General features: G+C 45.6%; 1 protein-coding gene across 5 annotated transcripts in view; it reads left to right on the plus strand.

Moving 5' to 3' along the window:
* Positions 1-16,951, plus strand: part of HIRA (histone cell cycle regulator) — a 73,104-nt gene extending 56,153 nt beyond the window's left edge. For 4 of the 5 annotated variants that reach the window (XM_016204348.2, XM_016204350.2, XM_016204352.2 and 1 more), the window contains 7 exons: positions 264-412; positions 1,382-1,543; positions 2,142-2,200; positions 2,590-2,695; positions 4,000-4,122; positions 4,586-4,749; positions 16,092-16,951. In XM_016204348.2, coding sequence (XP_016059834.2) covers positions 264-412; positions 1,382-1,543; positions 2,142-2,200; positions 2,590-2,695; positions 4,000-4,122; positions 4,586-4,749; positions 16,092-16,519 — 1,191 coding nt within the window. In that variant the 3' untranslated portion in view covers positions 16,520-16,951. Of the gene's footprint in view, positions 1-263; positions 413-1,381; positions 1,544-2,141; positions 2,201-2,589; positions 2,696-3,999; positions 4,123-4,585; positions 4,750-6,879; positions 6,969-16,091 lie in introns of all 5 variants that reach the window. The other variant, XM_016204349.2, reaches the window with a different exon arrangement.
* Positions 16,952-19,891: the final 2,940 nt, after the last annotated feature.

Genomic DNA, 19,891 nt, shown 5'->3' on the forward strand with positions numbered 1-19,891 from the left:
TATCTGCACATCTACATGGATGACAAGGCACAAACCAGCTTTCAACATTCTCCTTGCCCTAGTAGGCCATACATCCAGCCCTCTTGTCCCCAACCCTGTTACTGCCCTCACCACCACCCTTCTGTTGGCCAGCCAGCTCTGTCTCTTGTGTCTTACCCCTGCCTCAGGGCCCAGGGCTGTGGGCCTCTGATATCTCCCCTGTCCATGACGCAAGTTTGGTCTATTACCTGAAAAGAACATTGTGCTTGCCTTCCTCCACTCAGGTGAGCTCCGACCCCTCCATGTACATTGAGGTGGAGAATGAAGTGACAGCTGTTGGGGGAGTGAAGCTGAGCCGCTTGAAGTGTAACCGGGAAGGGAAGGAGTGGGAGACAGTACTCACCAGCCGGATCCTCACTGCTGCTGGTAGCTGGTAAGGGTGAGGGTCTTCACCTGGCCCAGCATTTCATGTAAAGCAAGCACCATGTGTGGTGTGGTGTAGTGCTGGTGCTGTTTGAGGAGATGCACTGCCCCCAAGTGCTAGCTCCCATGGAGGCCTGCACCAGGTCTTACTCTGGGCTGAGTTTGTGCATCTACCATCGGTCCCTGCAACACCCAGTGAAGTTGGTGTCATTATCTCCATGGTACATGTGGGAAAACTGAGTCCTAGAGGCTCACCCATGCCAGGACTTTTTACCCAGATGTTCTGATTCCCTTGTCTGGCCAGATTCCTGAAGTTTCAGGTCCCAGGGTCAGCTCTTCCTGGCTCTGACTTGGGCAGGTTCTTTCTCTGAATCCCAGATTTTAATCCAGGGAGGTCAGGATAGATTTTTGACGTCCCGAGTTCCCAGCCCAGCCCTTTGAGATTCTGTACTTCAAGGGGAGATCTTAAGTCATTGTTAGTCACCCAGTGTCTTACCATGGACTTCTGGGCCTCTATCCTTTGAAGCTATCCCTGTATGCACCACCTCCACCCTAGCCAAAAAGGCTTTCTGAGCACACAATTGGTGTCCCCTATGGAAACATGCTCCATCGTTCCCACACTTGTGGCCTTTCTTGGCAGAGGCCTTCTCAGGACTAGTCTGGCTAGTTGTAACCAGGGGACTATTGAGTGGGCACTATGTGGCCTCATATGACAAGTGAGGTGTGTTTTTGGGTCACCATCAGTGGTCCTCTGAAACCCCCATCCCCCCGGATTAGCATTAGGGTGAGCTCAGAGACACTTGAGCAGCCTAGTGGGGGAAGAGAACATAGTCTGTAATGAGAGGTCTCAGGTTATGTCAGTTCTGCTGCACCCACTCAGGCTCAGGCCCAGGTAGAGGGAAGGCTCTGCATTTTGGGGCTCCTACCTCTGCCACAGCACCTGATCATCGTGACACCTATCCCTTCTCTGCCTTCTCAGTGATGTGGTATGTGTCGCCTGTGAAAAGAGGATGCTGTCAGTGTTCTCCGCCTGTGGTCGCCGCCTCCTCCCTCCCATCCTCCTGTCATCCCCAATCTCCACATTGCATTGCACAGGCTCCTACGTCATGGCGCTCACTGCTGCAGCCACATTATCTGTCTGGTGAGAGACAGGCCTGGGGTGAGGTGGACTCCAGGCAGGGCAAGTAGGGCTGTGCAGGTTTCTCTTCACTGCAGGAACAGGGAAGGCAGTGGAGGAGGCCACCTGGCAGGCATGCCCTTGGGCCCTGCTAGCATGGGAGTCTTAACAGCCCAAGAGTTCCCAAACAGTTGGACACTGCTTGTAATGGCCACCGTGCACATGTGTGTGTGGTGGGGGCAGTGTGCAAGCGGAAGTGGGGCAGGCTACCTACCTCTGCTGCCACTTTTATAGGAGCAAACCATATGACAAAACACAAAGCCTACTTGCATGTGCCAGGGTCCTTATATGGGGTTCATCAGAAATTGCCACAGCAAGGCCATGCTTCTCCCAAAGTTGATTTGGCATTAGTGGCGAGCCCCACAGCTCTGTTGTCTGAGACTTTTGTGGAGGAAGTGAAGTGGCTCATGGGGAGCAGAAGCCACTTGTGGCCCAGAGCTCCTCTCAGGAAGCCAGGGCAGGGTGTACCCTAGAGACCCCGGAGTAGGGGTCTGAGCACCGAGGCATACTCTGATGCATTTACCCAAATTGAAGAGTAAGCTGGTTCCTATCTCCCTCCTAGGGATGTTCACAGACAGGTGGTTGTGGTAAAAGAAGAATCTCTACACTCCATCCTGGCAGGTAACCGGCAGTGGGCTGCCCCTGATGCCCTAATGGGGGAGGGGTGCAGAGCAGCTCAAGTCCCAGGTTCCACCCAGCCTAGACAGAGAGCCAGAGCCAGCCTCTGGACTCAGCCCAAGGTATTCAGGGTGGCAGGGGTCACAGTTATGTTGCAGGGAGATGCACCCTCTCTGAGACACATTTTATTGGTTCCTTGAGAGGTGACAAAGAACTTGGTGGGTGGCAGTGAAAACAGCACTCACAGAGAAGAGACTCCCTAGTTGCTGAGTCAGCATTAAGTCATCTGTTGCTGGGACTAGGCACCATGGTTCAGATTTCTCCTTTGGTGCATGCACAAGCTCTTGCTGATCAGAACACACGCAGAACCCATTCTTACGGTGTCTCCCCAGGAAGTGATATGACGGTGTCCCAGATCTTGCTTACACAGCATGGAATCCCAGTGATGAACCTTTCCGACGGGAAGGCGTACTGCTTTAATCCATCACTTTCTACATGGTAAGCAAGCCACCATTCCCTGGCCCAGCACCAAGGGAGAGTGTCCATCTCAGCTGGAACCCAGAGCAGCCAACAAAGGCTCCTGGTCCTGGTGGTCAGCCCTGCCTAGCGTGGCTTCTCCTGAGAGTTGGGCCCTGGAGTAGAAGCCACAGGAACAGCTTTGGTGAGCTTCGTCTTCTGGAGGAGACAGAGCTCAAACCGGCCTGTATAGGCCCTACTGTCCCTGTAAGAGGCTGGTGGCCCACAGCCTCTCTGCTCTCAGAGCCCTTGTGTAGGGGCACTTTCCTTTGTCTGCATTGTTCTCTGAGGTCACTTTGTTTGGAATAGACATTTGAAAAATTTTGTGGTTGCAAATATGTATTTCCAGCCTGGCTTCCTCAGCCATCATCAGCATAGTTGAGTTAGCTTCACAATAGCTTCTCCAGCACATGTCAGTTTTTGAAGTCAAGTAGCAGTTTCAACTTTGTGAATTAGTAAGGTTGCACCATCACATGTAACGGTCTATACCTTTCCTCTGCCTATTTTGGAATTTGGAGCCCTTTTCTATATTTGTAAAATCCCTTTCTACATCAGAGATCTCAACCCAACATGTAAACTGTGTGCATTGTATACCAGCCACTCTGAGAAATCCTTCTGCTTGCACCTTTCATCCCTCAGACCCAAGTCTTCCAGCACTTTTGTGTTCAGAGTTGCCAGGCACAAGTTTATCCCATACTGAGGTCTCTTTCCTGAGTTAAAAAAACAAAACAACCCAAAAACTCCCCACTGCCTGCTTTTACATATTGCAAAATGTTGTGTATTATATGTGATTACTGAAATGATGGAAACAACCTGGGTATTTAAGAAGGGATATGTTTACCCTTTATATTTTGGGCATGTTTACAAAGGCACCTGGCTGTTTTTAAAGTGTGTGAAGAAAGTTTTCACAAAGATGTGAAGGGTGTGGAGAAGGTGAAAGAGCTCACTGCCTCGGATGCTGTGGAAACACAGGAAGGCTGGAGCTCTGGCATTCCTCAAAGTTTCTAAGGGCCAGGCCATGTGAGCATTTCTGGCACACTTCACACATAGGTCTCCCGGTCCCAAGAGCCTTATCACTGACCTTCACTGTCATTACTGTTCCCTTATAATGAAACCTGTCTGTGAGAGGCCTATGGTGAGAATGCAATGACACTCAGCCTTCACTGGTGTTCTGGTAACAGGTCATGAGGTGTTCAGGTAACAGGCTCCTCGGCGGCCTCACTGCCAGCCTACTCTGCTGGACCTCCTAGTTTTTCTGAGCTCAGCTCTTGTCTTTGCCTTCCCAGGAACCTGGTTTCTGACAAGCAAGACTCCCTGGCCCAGTGTGCGGACTTCAGGAGCAGCCTGCCTCCCCAGGACGCCATGCTGTGCTCGGGACCCTTAGCCATAGTCCAGGGCCGTGTCTCCACGTAGGTGACCTGAGTGCCGGGAGAGGTGGCTGGGTCGTGCAAGTATAGTCCCACCCAGGCAGGCCAGCTCTCTGCCTGCTGTCCCCTGTGCCCAGCTGCTGCTCAGCACAGGCAGGCTATAGGTGCCAAGAGTTTGGGGCCCACATCAGACAATATCTCAGGGTTCTGGATGCAAGCCCTGTTACTTCAGGGCCCAAATGGCAATCTGAGGTGCCACAGGTCATGGGCACTCAAGGGGTCTGGGCCTCTGGCCTGTCACCTCAGGGGTCTAAATGGCGGGTGCAGAGTGAGGTAACCCAGGGTGCTAGAGCCCCAGGAGGTCTACAGCTGGAACGTGGGGAAGAGTGGACCAGTGTGGAGTCTGACATCTGCCCCCCTGCTGGCTTCTTGCTGGTGCCCTGGGCACACGGTGGCAGCCTCCTGCCCCACACAGTAGCCACTGCCTTATGATGTGTTTTTACAGTTCAGGGAGGCAGGCAGCCCGGCTTTTCTCGGTGCCTCACGTGGTCCAGCAGGAGACTACCCTGGCCTACCTAGAGAACCAGGTCGCAGCAGCACTCACCCTGCAGTCCAGCCATGAGTATCGCCATTGGCTTCTCCTCTACGCACGGTACCTCGTGAATGAAGGTGAGGTTCCTGGTGGTTTCTCCATTCTCCTGGGCACAGCTCAATCCCTGTCCCAACACAACCCTCCTGAAAGCCTGTGAATCAGGGCAGAGGTGCAGTGGCCTGGGGCTCTCTACACTCTTCTCCCGGTTTGCAGTGGTCATCACAGAGGCCCTGGCCTCCAGCTCCCCCTTCAGCATGGTGGGCCCTCAGCCCCCCATCTCCTAGCCTGAGCTGTAATCAGGACAGCTTAGCAGGCACCCAGCCCTATTACAGCCCCTAAATGGAGTTGCCCTGAGGGCCAGAAGGGTTGGCAGCAGGAGGGGGTGAGAGCAGAGGATATGTGGAAAGACATGCAAATGTTATGCTCAGACTTCTGCCCTCCCCTCACACCCTTGGAGCATCAGTGGTCAGAAAGTCGGACCCAGGGGAGGGTGTCTTCTTGCAGCACCCAGTATGCTTGCACTCCTCTTCCTTTTCTGAGTCCCCACATGCCTTGGAAGGGCTGGCCTGCTGTCCAGCACCTCCTCTTGTCCCTCCAGCCTAGCTTTCCTGCCAGGGCTCTTGGCAACTGTGTCTCCTTCCCAATATACCCCCCCTCACACTTTTCCTGTTGTACAACAAAAAGCTAGGTGTGTTGCAAGAGGTGACCGTCCTATTCTTAGGATGACCTCCAAAGCCTCTCATCCTCTCTGCTAGGCAAGCATGGAGTCTGTCTTACCAGTCTTCTGTCCACTTGAACTTGGCCTCCAGGGCTGTGGCCTTGGGACTGACCTTCCCAAAGTTCTCCCTGTGTCACCATGCAGGTTACTGAGCAGCCTCCCCCATAGCCTCTCCTGGCCTTGCTTTGCTTTTGACATCACCGTTTCCATTTTTATGATTTAGAGAAAAAAATGAAGTATAGAAAAGACAGGGAGAAAAACATGTTAAACCCCTACAAAGTCACTCTCAGAACTCGTATATGTCACGTTGCCTCTGGTGCAACTATATGTACATGTACACCTTGGAATATGTATACATCTCTGATGACAACAAGCATGACTGACCAACTCGAAGCCCCTTCCCCAGCAAACTCCAGTAATGAGTTTGATGTTTACTCTTCCTGCCCAGTCTGTGTGGTCTCCTAGCATGTGTGGTCACTGGCATTTCTAAATATCCATTCTTCCCTACTCCCCCCCCCCTTTTCTGGGATGCAACAATAACATGGGCCTCACACCCCATTCTGCTGGGGAAACCCCTCCTCTGGCTCCTCTGGTTTCCTTCATCTTGGCTGTTGATCAGGACTCACCCTGATGCCCTGCATAAAGTCGCTGCCTCCTCTGGGGCCTGCATCTATTTATAAAATCACTTCTGCCGCTTGCTTCTCTTCATCTTTCACATGTCTGTTCCAGTGTCCACACATAAGTCACCTCCTCTCTCTAGTCCTTGCTTCCTAACTGTAAAAGGACTCAAGTTTTAAAAAGAGACCCCCATTCCTGAAATTCCTCAGATTCTAGCTTCATCCTCTTATTTCCACTCTCATCTTTGATTGATTTCATCCATTCCCTATGGCTTCAGCTGCTCCCTGTGCCGACAGACCCCAGACCTGCCTCTAGCACTTCTGGCATACCACTTGGCTGTGCCCATAACCCTTGAGTTAATAGGCTCATGCCTGCTTCTCCTGTCTCTGCTTAGTCACCACCCCGCAATCTAAACTCATAGCCTCGCCATCTCTTACCTCCTGACCCTGCTGATCTCTCACACTGGCTGCCAAGATGTCTTCTCTCAAACAAGCCTGAGTAGCCCTCTCCCCTCCTTCTAGAATTTCCCACATTTTCCTATAACCTTGGGGACTTCATCCCAAAGCTGCCACATCTCATTTTTGCTCATTGGTCCAGCACACAGAGGGGCCAGGCTGCTGCATGCATTGTCAAGGGAGTAGGTGAGTGAGTGAGTGAGAATTTGTCCTTATGAGTCTCAGTGCCCCAGACTGAGAGAGGCATGCAAAAGGCATTTTTCCCATCATAGGCAACAAAATAAGCATTTGTTCATTCTGTTTTGATATACCCAACAACTTAGCATATTCTTGATTTTTTATTTCTTTTTGTAATGTGTTCCTATTTCTGTTTTGTTTTGTTTTGTTTTTGTTCTTTTCTTTTTTTCTGTAATTAGGGTTTGAATACCGACTCCGAGAAATATGCAAGGACTTACTGGGTCCGGTTCACTACTCCACTGGAAGCCAGTGGGAGTCAACAGTAGTGGTAGGTGCTTCTTTCATTCTTGCCACAAGAATTCTCTTGAAAAGTGAAAGTGAAGATTTAAAAAGTAAGCCAAAGTGCTTTGAATTTCTTCCTTATTAGATGTCTCCAGCACACTGCCTTGGGTCCTAGCGTCAGTGAGCAAGTGAGATGCCTGCACTGCACAGTCTAGCAGAAGCTGGGCCCTCGGCATCACGCCTAGGGAGTATTCAGCCATGCACTTGTGCTGAGGAAAACTACCTGCCCAGGGCTGTGGGTTTGTTCAGTAGTCAAGATGAAAGATCCTTCTCTGCCCTCATGGAGCTTACAGTCTGGTAGAGAGGCAACAAGTAAGCAATTTGGTCAGTAAGATAGGTTTGACTAAATTATGCTAAGAAGAAATAAGCACATCAGTAAGACAAGTGTGCCTGGGAAAGAGTGAGACCAGGGAAGACCTTGGAAGAAGACTTTGAGGATGAAGCCTGAGGTTAAGAATGAGCCAGCTCTTCAGAGCCCTGGGGAGGTTCTTGGTGGGGGTGGTAGTGGATGCAAAGAGGGCTTGGTACATTGAGGCCGCTGTGACTGGGATATAGGCAGAGGAGAGGGTGGTACGAAAAGATGCAAAAGAAGTGAGTGGGAAGCAGATCATGGAAGTATTGTGAGGAGCCCGAGATTTAGTTTAGGCAGCAGGAGCTATTGAACATTTTACACAGATGTGACGTGACCTGACATGGAAGACCAGTCAGTAGAGGTGACATGAACCAACATAGAAAACTAGTCAGGGCCAGTTTTTTCCACAGTTCCGGCAATAGATGCAGGTGACGTGGATCAATGTGATGGCTATCGAGAGGGGAAAGAAGACAGATTCAAGATGTATTTTGGAGACAGAATGAAAAAGACTTAGTGTATGGGTGGTTGATGTGGAGTAGGTGAGGCAAAGAGAATAAGAACATGTGGTCACCCCCAGGTCCTTTTGGCTAGTGTGTTGATCGAACTGGAAAAGGAGCAGGTTGGTGAGGGGTGGGAGAAGTTGTGGGTCCAAAAGGTAGCTCCAGCACTTCCTTCAGTCACTGCAAAGACTGACGGAGCACCTTCTCTGGCCAGGTGTAGTCTAAGCACAGCACAGGCAGCAGTGACTAAGGCTGACGGGCCCCACCTTTATGGATCTTCATTCTTGTGGAGAGATGCAGATTCAAAGCAAATGAACATGTGTTGGGTGGGGATGGATGCCGTGAGAAAAATATAGGGCAGGGCGGTAGGAAGTACTCACCAGATACTATTTTATACTGGATGATCAAGGAAGACCTAATTTACTGAGCAGAGGCCAGAAAAGGTGAGGGATGAAGCCCCCACAGATATTTGGGAAAAGAATATCCAGGCAGAGGGAACAGCAAGTACAAAGGCCCTGAGGTTGGAGTGGGGTGGGGGGTCTTGCAGTATAAAAGGAACAGCTGAGCAGAGTGTCAGTGGAGGGTCAGTCTCACAAGGCTCTGAAGGCCTTGGTGTGTACTTGGCCTCCTGTTTTTTCTTCCATTTTTATTTTGTTGGAATAGATGTTAATTTGGTTGGTTAACAAAATCTTAGATTCAAAATCAGTTCCCCTTGGAGATCTGAATACATTGTGCCACAGACTTTTAGCATCCATCATTGTTGCTAAAAACTGCCACAAACCTGCCCAGCTGGTGTGGCTTAGTGGTTGAGCGTTGACCCATGAACCAAGAGGTCACCCTTTCGATTCTCGGTGTGCCCAGGTTGCAGGCTCCATCCACCAGTAGGGCATGCTGGAGGCAGCCAATCAGTGTTTCTCTTTCATGTTTCTATCTATCTATTCCTCAACCTTCTCTCTCTCTAAAATTAATAAAAATATATTTTAAAAACTGCCACAAATCTGATTTCCATTGTTTTCTAAGTTCTTTCCGGATCCTTTCTTAGTGTTTTGAAGTTTCACAAAGCTCTCTTTCATTCATTCTGTGTATTTTCCTAAGTTCTCTTTGATTATATTCCCTTCCATTTTCCCCATCATGAAAGATAAAATATCCTCTTTTTGGAATCTGTTGTATTATTTTTATAGTTTCAGTTCTCCCCCATATTTTCAATTTAGTCTTTTATCTGCTTGAGTATAGTTCTGTCAGGAGCCCTTGTAGATCTGTACCTATTTCCTATAAATGTTTCTGCTAGTTCTCATTTATATTGTTTCATCTCCTTAGGCATCTGGTTAGTTCTGACTGTCAGCTAGACTTGGTATTTGAAAAATTATTTGTAGAAGTGGTTTGAAGCCTCAGTGATGTTACCTTCTTCAACAGTACTTTTATTTGCTGCTACTAGCTTTTGGCCCCAGCCCTACCAGGCCCCCTCAACCCAGTTCAGGGATTGACTCAAAGCTAGGTACTAATTAGTGCAGGGACTGGTTACTACCAATTTACCTTTATTCTAGAGTGCATTTCTTTGTAGTGTTAGCACAATGGAAGGGTGTTTTACCAGCGACCCCACTTTTCATGAGCCCTGCTTTGGTCCCCCAGCCCCCCAAGTCTGGTAGAAGCTCTGCTCAGCCTCTTCTTCATCAATAAAAATTCCCAAGGCAAAGGTGTCTCTCTCTGGATTTCTACCTTCTCCACACTCCAGCTCAGTCTTTCATCACTAGCACATGAGCTCTCTGAGGTCTGTTTCTATTCATCCAGCTTTATCTACAGCCTTTCTCAATGGGGAAAGTTCTTCCGAATTACCTGTGAGAACAGAGCTGTCATTTAGTCTTCTCTTTTTTCTTAGTCCATCTAGCTAAAGGTTTGTCAACTTTGATGACCTTTTCAAAGAATTCATTTTTGGTTTCATTTTCTCTTTTTTTTCTATTCTCTATTTTTGCTCTATTATGTATGGCTTTCTTGCTTCTGCTTGCTTTGGGTTTAGTTTGCTTTTATTTTTCTAGTTTCTTAAGATGGAAGGTTGTGTTATTAATTTGAGATCTGTGTAGATTCTTACAGTTATAATTTTCTCTTTAACCAATGTTTTTGCTACATCCCATAATTTTTGTTTTGTTGTGTTTTTATTTTCATTTGTCTCAGGATATTTTCTAATTTCTCTTGTGATTTCTTCTTTAAGTCATTGGTTGCTTAACAATGTGTTGTTTAATTTCCACATAATTGTGAATTTTTCAACTTTCCTTCTGCTATTGATTTCTAGTGGAAAAGATACTTTTTTTTTTTTTCCCCAATCCTCACCTGAGGATATTTTTTCCATTTCTTTTCAGAGAGAGTTGGCAGGGCGGGGGGGAGGGGGAGGTGCTGTGAGAGAGACACATCGACCCGCCATCTCCCGCACCTGCCCTGATCTGGGCCAGGCATCAAGCCTGCAACCGAGGCGCGTGCCCCTCACCAGAATCGAACCTAGGATCCTTCAGTCCTCTGGCCAGTGCTCCAACCACTGAGCCAAACCGGCTAGGGCAAAAATCCTTTTTGATTTCAGTCTTTCAAAACTGACACTTGTTTTTTGGCCTATTATATGATCTGCCCTGCAGAATGTTCCATGTGCACGTAAGAAAAATCTGTATTTTGCTGTTGTTGGGGGGAGTGCTGTATATATGTTCATTAGGTTCAATTGGTCTATACTGTTTTTCAGATCTTCTGTTTCCATATTGATCTTTTGTCTGGTGGTTCTACCCATTATGAAAAATGGAATATTGAAGTCTCCTACAATTATTGTAGAGCTAACTATTTCTCCTTTCAAGTTAGACAATGTTTGCTTTATATATTTAGGAGCTCTAATATTTGGTGCATATATGTCCATAACTTTTGCATTTTCTTGGTGAATTGACCCTTTTATCATTATACAGTGATCTTTTTGGTCTCTTGTAACATTTTTTGATGTAAAATCTATCTTATCTATTACTAGTGTAGCCATCCCTTCTCTAGCTTGGTTACTATTTATATAGGCTATCTTTTTCTATCCTTTTACTTTCAATCTATTTGTGTTCTTAGATCTAAATTGAGTTCCTTGTAAGCAAGATATAGTTGGGTTCTGTTTTTTTTAATCCAGTTTTTGATTAGGGAGTATAATTCATTTACATTTAAAGTAATTACTGACAGGTAAAGACTTAATGTTGCCATTTTGTTATTTGTTTTCTGTATATTTTATAGCTTTTTTGTCGCTCACTTTCTCTCTTATCTGTCTTTATGTTTACTTGACTTTTTTAATGATATGTTTTGATTCCCTTCTCATTCCTTTTTGTGTATATTCTCTAGATGTTTTCTTTTTGGTAACCATGGGGATAACAAAAACATTCTAAAATAAGTTTATTTCCAACTAATAATTTAATTTCAATTGCATACAAAAACATTGCATATCCTTTATAGCTCCACTCTGCATACTTTATGTTTTTTGTTTGTTTGTCTTATATATCTTCATTGATTTCAGAGAGAGGAAGGAAGAGGGAGAGAGACAGAAACATCAGGGATGAGAGAGTAATTGATCAGCTGCCTCCACACACACCCCACTGAGGATTGAGCCCACAACCCGAGCATATGCCCTAACCAGGAATCGAACCATGATCTCCTGGATCGTAGGTCGATGCTCAACTGTTTAGCCACGCCTGGCCGGGACGCACTTTATGTTTTTGAAGTCACAAATTATATCTTTATATATTGTGTAACCATTAACATAGATTTCTATGCTTTTGTTTTTAAACCCTATGAAAGAATTTAAAATGGGGTTATTAAACAAAATTACATAATTTGGGTTTTTATTTTTGTCCATATATTTACCTTTACCAGAAAGCTTTATATTTTATTGTCTAGTGTTCTTTCATTTTGACTTGAAGGACTCCCTTTAGCATTTCTTGTAGAGCAGATCTAATGGTAATAAATTCTGTCGGTTTTTATCTGGGAATGTCTTAATTTCTCCCTTACTTTTGAAGGACAGTTTTGCCAGATACAGTATTCTCAGATGTCAGTTTTTCTTTCAGCACTTTAAATATGTTATCCCACTACCTTCTGGCCTTCAGTGTTTCTGCTGAGAAATCCCTAATTATCTTATGAGGATCCCTTTTACATACTAGTCACTTTTCTTCTTTCAAGATTCTCTCTTTGTCCTTTACTTTCCAGTTTGATTTTCCCCTGTGTCACAGAATGGGTTCCTTTGAGTCTTTTCTATTTGGAATGTTTGTTGAGCTTCTCAGATTTGTAGATCCATGTCTTTCCTCAAACATGGGAAGTTTTCAGTCATTATTTCTCCAAATAAACTTTCTTCCCCTTTCTCTCTCTCTTACTGTTTTTGGACTTGCATAATGCATATATTGGTCAGGTTGACAGTGTCCTATAAGTCCCTTAGGCTATTTTCACTTTTCTTCATTCTATTTTCACGTTGCTTTTCAGACTTGATCATTTCAAATAACCATATAGCATTCACTGATTCTTGCTTTTGTTGCATGTTGAACCCCTCTAGTGAATTTTTCTGTTCAATTTTTGTATTTTTAAGCTTCAGAATTTGTTTGGCTCTTTTTTATAATTTCTATCTTGTTGATAATCTCACTTTGTTTACATATTGTTTTCCTGATTTCATTTAGGTGTCTATCCATGTTCACTTTTAGCATATTTAAGAAAGCTGTTTTAAAATCTTTGTCATGTAAGTGCCAGGCCTGTGTTTCTTTAGGGTGAGTTTCTGGAGATTTATTTTGTTCCTTTGAATGGGCCTGGTTTCCCTGTTTCTTTGTATGCCTTATGACCTTTGTTGAGTATTGGGCATTTGAGAAAAAAAAGATAGCCATCTTTCCCAAGTCTTTGCAGACTGGCTTCACTACTCAGCCCATCAGGAAAGCTCATGGTCCTCTCAAGCCTTTTCTGGGGATGTATCTTTCCCAGACCTTTACATGTGCTTTTTTCCCCATTTCCCCATATATACAGCTGCTTTTAATGTTTTTTATTTTCTTAAAAGCCTCTCTGTTGCTTCTTTCTACAACCTTAGATGTTCTTTTGTATCCTACCCATAATCTCTTGCCCCCACACACCCATGGGTCTGCAATTCCCCTGCAGCTCTCACACACATTAGTGGCCACCACTGCCTTTTGCAGCCTCTATCCTGAAAATTTTTCCATTTTCTTTTCTTGCCACTCTTCACATCAGCACTCTTTATTCATTTAGGTTTTTCTTAATTTCTTCAGTAACGTTTTAGAATTTTCAGCACATAGGCCATGCACATCTTTTGTTAGATTTACTCTTAGATATTTTATTATTGTAACTATTCTAAATGATAGTGTTTTGTTTATTTTTTCTAATTATTCATAGCTGCATATATAAATGCATTTGACTTTTGTTTTGTTTTGTTTTGTTTTTAATATATCTTTATTGATTTCAGAGAGAGGAAAGGGTAGGGAGGGAGAGAGATAGAAACATCAATGATGAGAGAATCATTGATGGGCTGCCTCTTGCTCACCCCCAACTGGGGATTGAGCCCGCAACCCGGGCATGTGCCCTGATTGGGAATCGAAACCCAATCGCCTGGATCCTAGGTCGACGCTCAACCGCTAAGCCACACCCGGCCGGCTGGGCTGACTTTGGTTTTTTTATTAATTTGTCAACAGTTCTGTTTTCACACTGTGTGGAGTAAGCAATCAGATCATCTCAAATAATCATTTTATTTCCTATTTTCCAAGTCTCATGCCTTGTTTGTTCATAATACTAAAATCTATCTATTAATAAATTATACTTACAAGTTTTATAACATTAAAGTCTCCTTGCTTTCCTGAATAAACTCAACTTGGTCAAACTTATCATTATTTTATTCACTGTTAGAATTGATTGCTAATAATTTATAGAGGATTTATACATCTGATTTCATGGGTGAAGTTGGCCGGGATCTTCCATTCTCATTCTGTTCTTGTCTGGTTTTAGAATCAAGGTTTATTTGCCTCATAGAATGTGTTAGGGGTAGTTCTTTTTTTATCCTCTGAGTTTGTCTAAGATTGGAAAAATCTGTTCCTTGGAAGTTTCCTAGACATCAGTTTAAAACTGTAGTATACCTGATGCTTTCTTTGTAAGGTTTAACTCCTATTTTCTATTTCTTTTTGAGGCAGTTTAGAAAAATTATAGTTTTCTAGGTATTAGTCTGTTTCTCTAAATGTTCAAATTTGTTGTCATAAAGCTGTTGATAGTACTCTTTATCTCCTCTATATCTCCCTTTCTTATTTGTAATATTAGTTCTTTGAGTTTTCTCTCTGTGTCTTGATTAATGTTGCTAGAGGTTTGTCTTTTTTTGTCTTTTTAAAAATGATTTTTTTCCTTATTCATCTATTCTATTGAACGTTTGTTTTCAATTTCACTGATTTCAACTTTTTATCATCATCTTCCTTCTGCTTTATAGAAATGCTTTTGCCTTCTGGGCCTACCACTGATGGATGTGTATTAAAATCTCCTCAGGAGTGTGGTTTATCCCTCTCCTTACTTTCTCCTTCTCCAATGATGTTTACATTTCAAATTCTACTTTGTCTGATAATTGTAAAACACAGGCTTTCCTTTTTTATTTACTAACATTTTTCTACATCTTTAACTTTTAACATTTCTGTACCCATGTTTATGTGTTTTTTGCCAGCATCACATTTCTGGCTTTTGTTTAATCTGGCAAGCTGGTATTTGTTTTTGTTTTTAATCACAAGGTGAAACCATTTACATTTTTTGTTTAATTTTTTTTTTAAGACCAACATAAATTTTAGCAATAGATTGATCACATTGTTTTTCATATCTCTCTTAGCATCATCTCTATTTATTTCTTCTTACTTTGAGTATTTTCCAGAACATTTTTAGGTGGATCTTTACTATGATAAACATTCTGAGGTCTTACAAGCCTAATAATATTTTTACTACATCCTCTTATATGAATAACTGTTTGTTGGATGAAAAAGTAGATTATGAGGTTTTTTCCCCAATATACTTAAAATACTACTTTATTGTGATTCTTGGTATCTCTTCCTTTGTAGGTGATATGCTGTTGTTTTTTATAAAGTTTCAGAAATTTTTTTGTGTTCAGTAACCATAGATTCTGTATATTTCATTCTGATGTGTCTAAAGACCTTTTTTTTTTTTTTTTCTTCATATCTTCATCAGCACTCAATGGAGCCTTTCAACCTAAGGCAATTCCTTTTTCTTTAATTATGTGAAATCTATCCATATTATTTCTTCAAATTTTCCTTCTCTGTTCTCTGTCTCTCTCCTTTGGGACTCATGTAGGTGTTGGGCCCATCTGCCATACTTCATCTCCCCTTGCTTTATACAGTCTCTTCTCTTACAGTTTTTCCTCGGCAAACCTCTCTGCTCAAGCATTGCCTGGTCTTCCATCTGACCCACTTGACTTGGTCTGTAGCAGTGTTCATTCTCCTGCTAATTCCATCTCTTTCAACCACAGTGTTGCTCAAACTTAATACCTACACTTTGTTCTTTCCTGTAATTCCTTGTCTTGTTACCTTGCTGATTTTAACATCTTGGGCTTTCTCATCTAGTGGTCAGTGTTGTCGGTTGGTGGTTTTTCCTTTGTAGCAGTTGTGCTTCTCAGGGTTCTGTGCAGAAAAGACCCTGCCTGGCAGTGCATGTTGCAAAAGGGCCTAGGCAGACCTTGGTGCCAATGCACCCAGGCATGGACGAGGTGTGGGCAAGAGCCAAGGGTAGACACCGTCCCCCGGGACTATAAAACCAGTGCCAGTCATTGCCCCCCCAGGTACTGCCTAACCCCTGGGCTTGACCTCAGGTCCCTAGAGAGCATATGCATGAGGGAGCAGCCCCTCCCAGGAGCCATCCACCTGTCCCTCTGCCCTGATATTCTACTTTCATCCTGCTCTGGAAGGCCAAGCTACCTTCCAGTGCAGTGCAGTTGAAGGCTAGTGGTGACTGTGCCAGCAGACTTAGGGGTTACGGGCCTACCATGGTTTTCTCTGCAGTATCTCTGCACTGTGTCCTGCCACTCCACCCCACACACCCCAGGTTAGCCTTTCAGCTCTCCCAGGGCTTCTTAGCATGCTGAGAAATTTTTCTCATCCATCTCTGGATTCTCTAAGGAGTGCCTAGGGGTCACATGGGCAGACACAAGGATCTCTTTTAGTCCAGGAAAGCCACCCACAGTCTAGGTCTCCTCACTGACACTTGCACTGAGCGTTCATTTCTATGCCCACAGGGTCTGCGGAAGAGGGAGCTATTGAAGGAACTGCTGCCAGTCATTGGGCAGAACCTCCGCTTCCAGCGCCTCTTCACCGAGTGTCAGGAACAGCTCGACATCCTAAGGGACAAGTAGCCTGCCTGCATCTGCCCCAACTACAGCAAGGGCAGAGCCACCTCTCACCTTGTCGGGCTACAGTAGGAGGAGGAGACACTGGCCGGAGATGGGCTGTCCTGCACCAGCACCAGCCCAGCTCCCTGGGTAGACGTCTCCCGTGCCCTGGGTCTGTTGCTGCTCTCTTGGAAGGGGGCAGCTCTGTCTGCAACTCATCCCTTCCTCCAGGACCCCCGTGTGGAGCAGGGGCTAGGGCTCTGCCCTGCTGCCCTGGGGTCAGTGAGGCACTCCCAGATGTACCGTCTTCAGCACGGTCCAGAGGTGGACACTAGCCCCTGCCACTGCAGGTGCCGTGCTGCTTCAGCTATGACAAATGAGCCATTTGTGAAAGAGAGCCCTGAAATGTTAGTGTATTATGCAGTCAGTAGACTGACCCGAGACCTATGTAAAAGGAAAGGCTATTCCAACACAAAGACTATTTTTGTACTAGAATTTGCTAACTTGTAATATGGAATTTTCCTTTTGGCCAATAATCAGGATTTCCCTATAAGTCACTTGGACATTGGTTACTTGTAGGAAAAAATTTAAACTCTAATTATGACAGCTACATTGAAAAATAATTGTACTGAAATTAACTTGTCTATCTTCATTTGGTTTTAATTTTTAAATGTTTGTAAAAAGAGACTGTTTGGGGGGGGATGGGGCAGAGGGTGGGCGATTTCTTTTGTAAGTGTAAAATAAATGAACACACATTGGATACCAAATCGTCCTGTTATCCCCTGCCTTTTTTCTTCTAACTTCTTTCTCCCCCAACTGTGGATCCCTCTTGAAGTGGGAAATAACAGAACATCATAGCCAGAATGGATCTTTGATGTTATCTAATCCCACCACCACCAGCCCCAGCCCCTCTATGCAGAAATTCATTTTTCAGGGTGGAGGTCACTTCCCTGGTCATGCAGCATCTTAGGCAGAGCTGGGGCTCTTGGGCAGTCACCTTGCATGATTCTCCTCCCAACCCACACATTGAAGCCCTTGGTTGTGGATGGGGAACATTTGTAATACTTTCAACAATAAAGATAAATTTAAAAAATTAAAAAGAAAAAAAACCTGCATGGGTGTGAGAACTAACTGGGATCATGAAGGCAAAGTCCTGGCAGTTGGTAAATGCTCTGTTGAAAACTTCAGTAGTTTTTACTCTACTATTTGGAGAGGAAAGGAAGACAAGCAGAAAGTTGGAGACTTCTGTTTTCAGTCAAGATGGGTAACAGGCCCAATTGACCCTCTTGTCTGAAACAACCAAAGGAACCGGTCAAAATACATGAAACAAGGGTCTCAAGACACTGGTTATCAGAAAACAAAGGACAGTGATCCCTGGGAGGTGGAAAACAAACAAGATGAGCCCAAGGACTGCCCTGGCTTACTATCACATTTCTAGGATTTGGCAAAGGGAGGGGAAGCTGAGGCAGAGCCCAGCTGACTACTTGCGTTGAAGAAATGAAGCCCATTGAAACTAAGGCAGCTAGAGTTCACACAACAGAACACCCAAGAGAAAGCTCCATGGAGAGAACCCTGGAACTCAGCAGGGGGAGCACCTGAGTACTGATCAGTGCATGCACATGAGAAAAGAGCCAAGGCTAGGCAAAGAACCATCTGAAAAGATTAGAATAAAAACTGCCTAATTATCACCCAGGGCTGGAAATAGCACCTGTTCCTACCAGCTAGACTAAAAAAACTCCCAGGCTTGGGATAGAGAACTCGGAAAGACTTGCCTCAATATTGGAGAATAATTAAAGCACTACTCCAGATTGATCTGACAAAAAATAAAACCAAGACCCAAAAGCTGTTTTCAAGTAATTACATTGCAAAGCGAAGTTCAAGAGAATGTGTAAGAATACAAAAATAGGCAACATCCAACAAGGTAAAGTTCACAACATCTGGCCTTCAAAGATTACCAGGCATACAAAGAAGAGGGAACACAATCCAAAATGAGAAGAGTCAATCTGACTGATGGATCTGGGAAATGTAGTGCTACCCACGGCAAAAACCAGCTCTATTGTTAGGTCATGAGGCTACACAGATGCTGAAAGGGCCGTCTACAAAGGTACTACAGGGAAAACAATTTTCATTCGAAAGTGAAGTCTGTTCTCTCAACATTTTTGGTTACTAGACTGTAAAGCTATTGTGCAAATGCAAATAATTACATCACCGCTGTGTTATTCAAGGTGGAAAATAACCAGGGAGCGACCTGAAGAGTAAAGAAGAGCAGCAGTTACTCTGTGGGAGTGCCAACCAGGATGCCAAAGGCTTCCCTTCCCGGACAAGCGTCTTTCATGCAGTTGATCCATCTGCGTTCAAAACACATCTTCAAACGGCCCATCTGAAAACAAACGGCCGCTGGGCAAAGGCGTGCATTCTACTTTGGGACCTGCTACTACTATGTATTGTGTGGCCACAAGCAATCCTGGTGACCCGCAGTGGCCCTTGGTTGGTCATCTGCTGCCAAGGGCGATCTTTGCAGACTCCTCCCACTGCTCTTCTGCCACAGTTTTCTCTAGAAATCGCATCGGCCATGAAGGATGTTTCCCAAGGGAGCAGGTGCTGAGCCTTAGGCAGGAACACATCTGTCACACACACTTGGAAGCCTCCTTTTATGCTGTTTTGGGCACACCTCTGATTGAATTTTAGAAACTGTCCCTGAACTCAACTGTCCCTGAACGCAACTGAGGTAGAATTTCTGTACATATGCAAGCTCCAGGCAAGGGCAGCTGGTAACGTTGTTTACCTCTCTCCTGAAAACCCCATCACTCAGAATTTCCTGAGGGCAGCCCACGCCTAGTCTCGCGTCCACGCTCACTCGCGGCAAGACCATGGCCCCGCCTCTGGCACACTCTCTCCAGGACTCTGCTCGGGTCCGCGCCCACTCTCCTTCCCGTAGAGGGTTCGAAAGCGCGGCTACGCGCGGACTACTTTTGGCCGACCCTCGGGAGGAGGGCGAAGGGATTCCGCGACCCCGCACGCACAGGAGCGTTGCGGCGGGTCCGAGTCAGTGCGCCTGCGCCGCCGCCGCCGTCAGCGCGTCCGCCGACCGGCGGGGCCGCCGCCGCGGCCGCCTCAGCTCCGCGCCCGCCTCGGCGCAGGTCCGCCCCGCTCGCTCCCGGGGGCACTTCCAGGTGAGCACCGGGGCTCTGCCTCGAGATCCGGCGGGCTCTGGGGCTGGTCGCGCGCTCCGTCCTGTCAGCCGCGCCCGCGGTCTCCCTGGGGACCTGGGCTCGCCGCTGGCCCGCCCCCGCCCCTCAACCTGACCGGGGCGGAGACGGCGCAGAGCCCGGTGGGCTGGGGCGGGCGGCTCTGGGTCAGGACGCGATGGCCGCGCCTGCGGACCGCCAGGTGTGCTGGTCGGGGGAAACGGTTATTCTGCGGCGACAGTGGGCGGAGGGGACGGGGGGACGGGTCGTGTAGAGGTGGAAGTCTTCTGAACAGTAATTACCTCCTTTTGGGGCTCCATTCTACCGCTAAATTGAGCCTGTTGCCTGTTAGTTGGGACTAGCAAAATACTACTACTGCAGCTTATTATAATTATAAAAATATAGTTATTTGTTGAGTCATTTCTCTTGCTGACCACTATACTATGTACTTTATAAATCTCATTTCATTTAATCCTCTTGATAACTGAGGCAAAGTAATTCAAGTAAATTACACAGTAA

This window comes from Miniopterus natalensis, chromosome 20, assembly GCF_054644295.1.
Source record: "Miniopterus natalensis isolate mMinNat1 chromosome 20, mMinNat1.hap1, whole genome shotgun sequence".
NCBI classification, from domain to species: Eukaryota; Metazoa; Chordata; class Mammalia; order Chiroptera; family Miniopteridae; genus Miniopterus; species Miniopterus natalensis.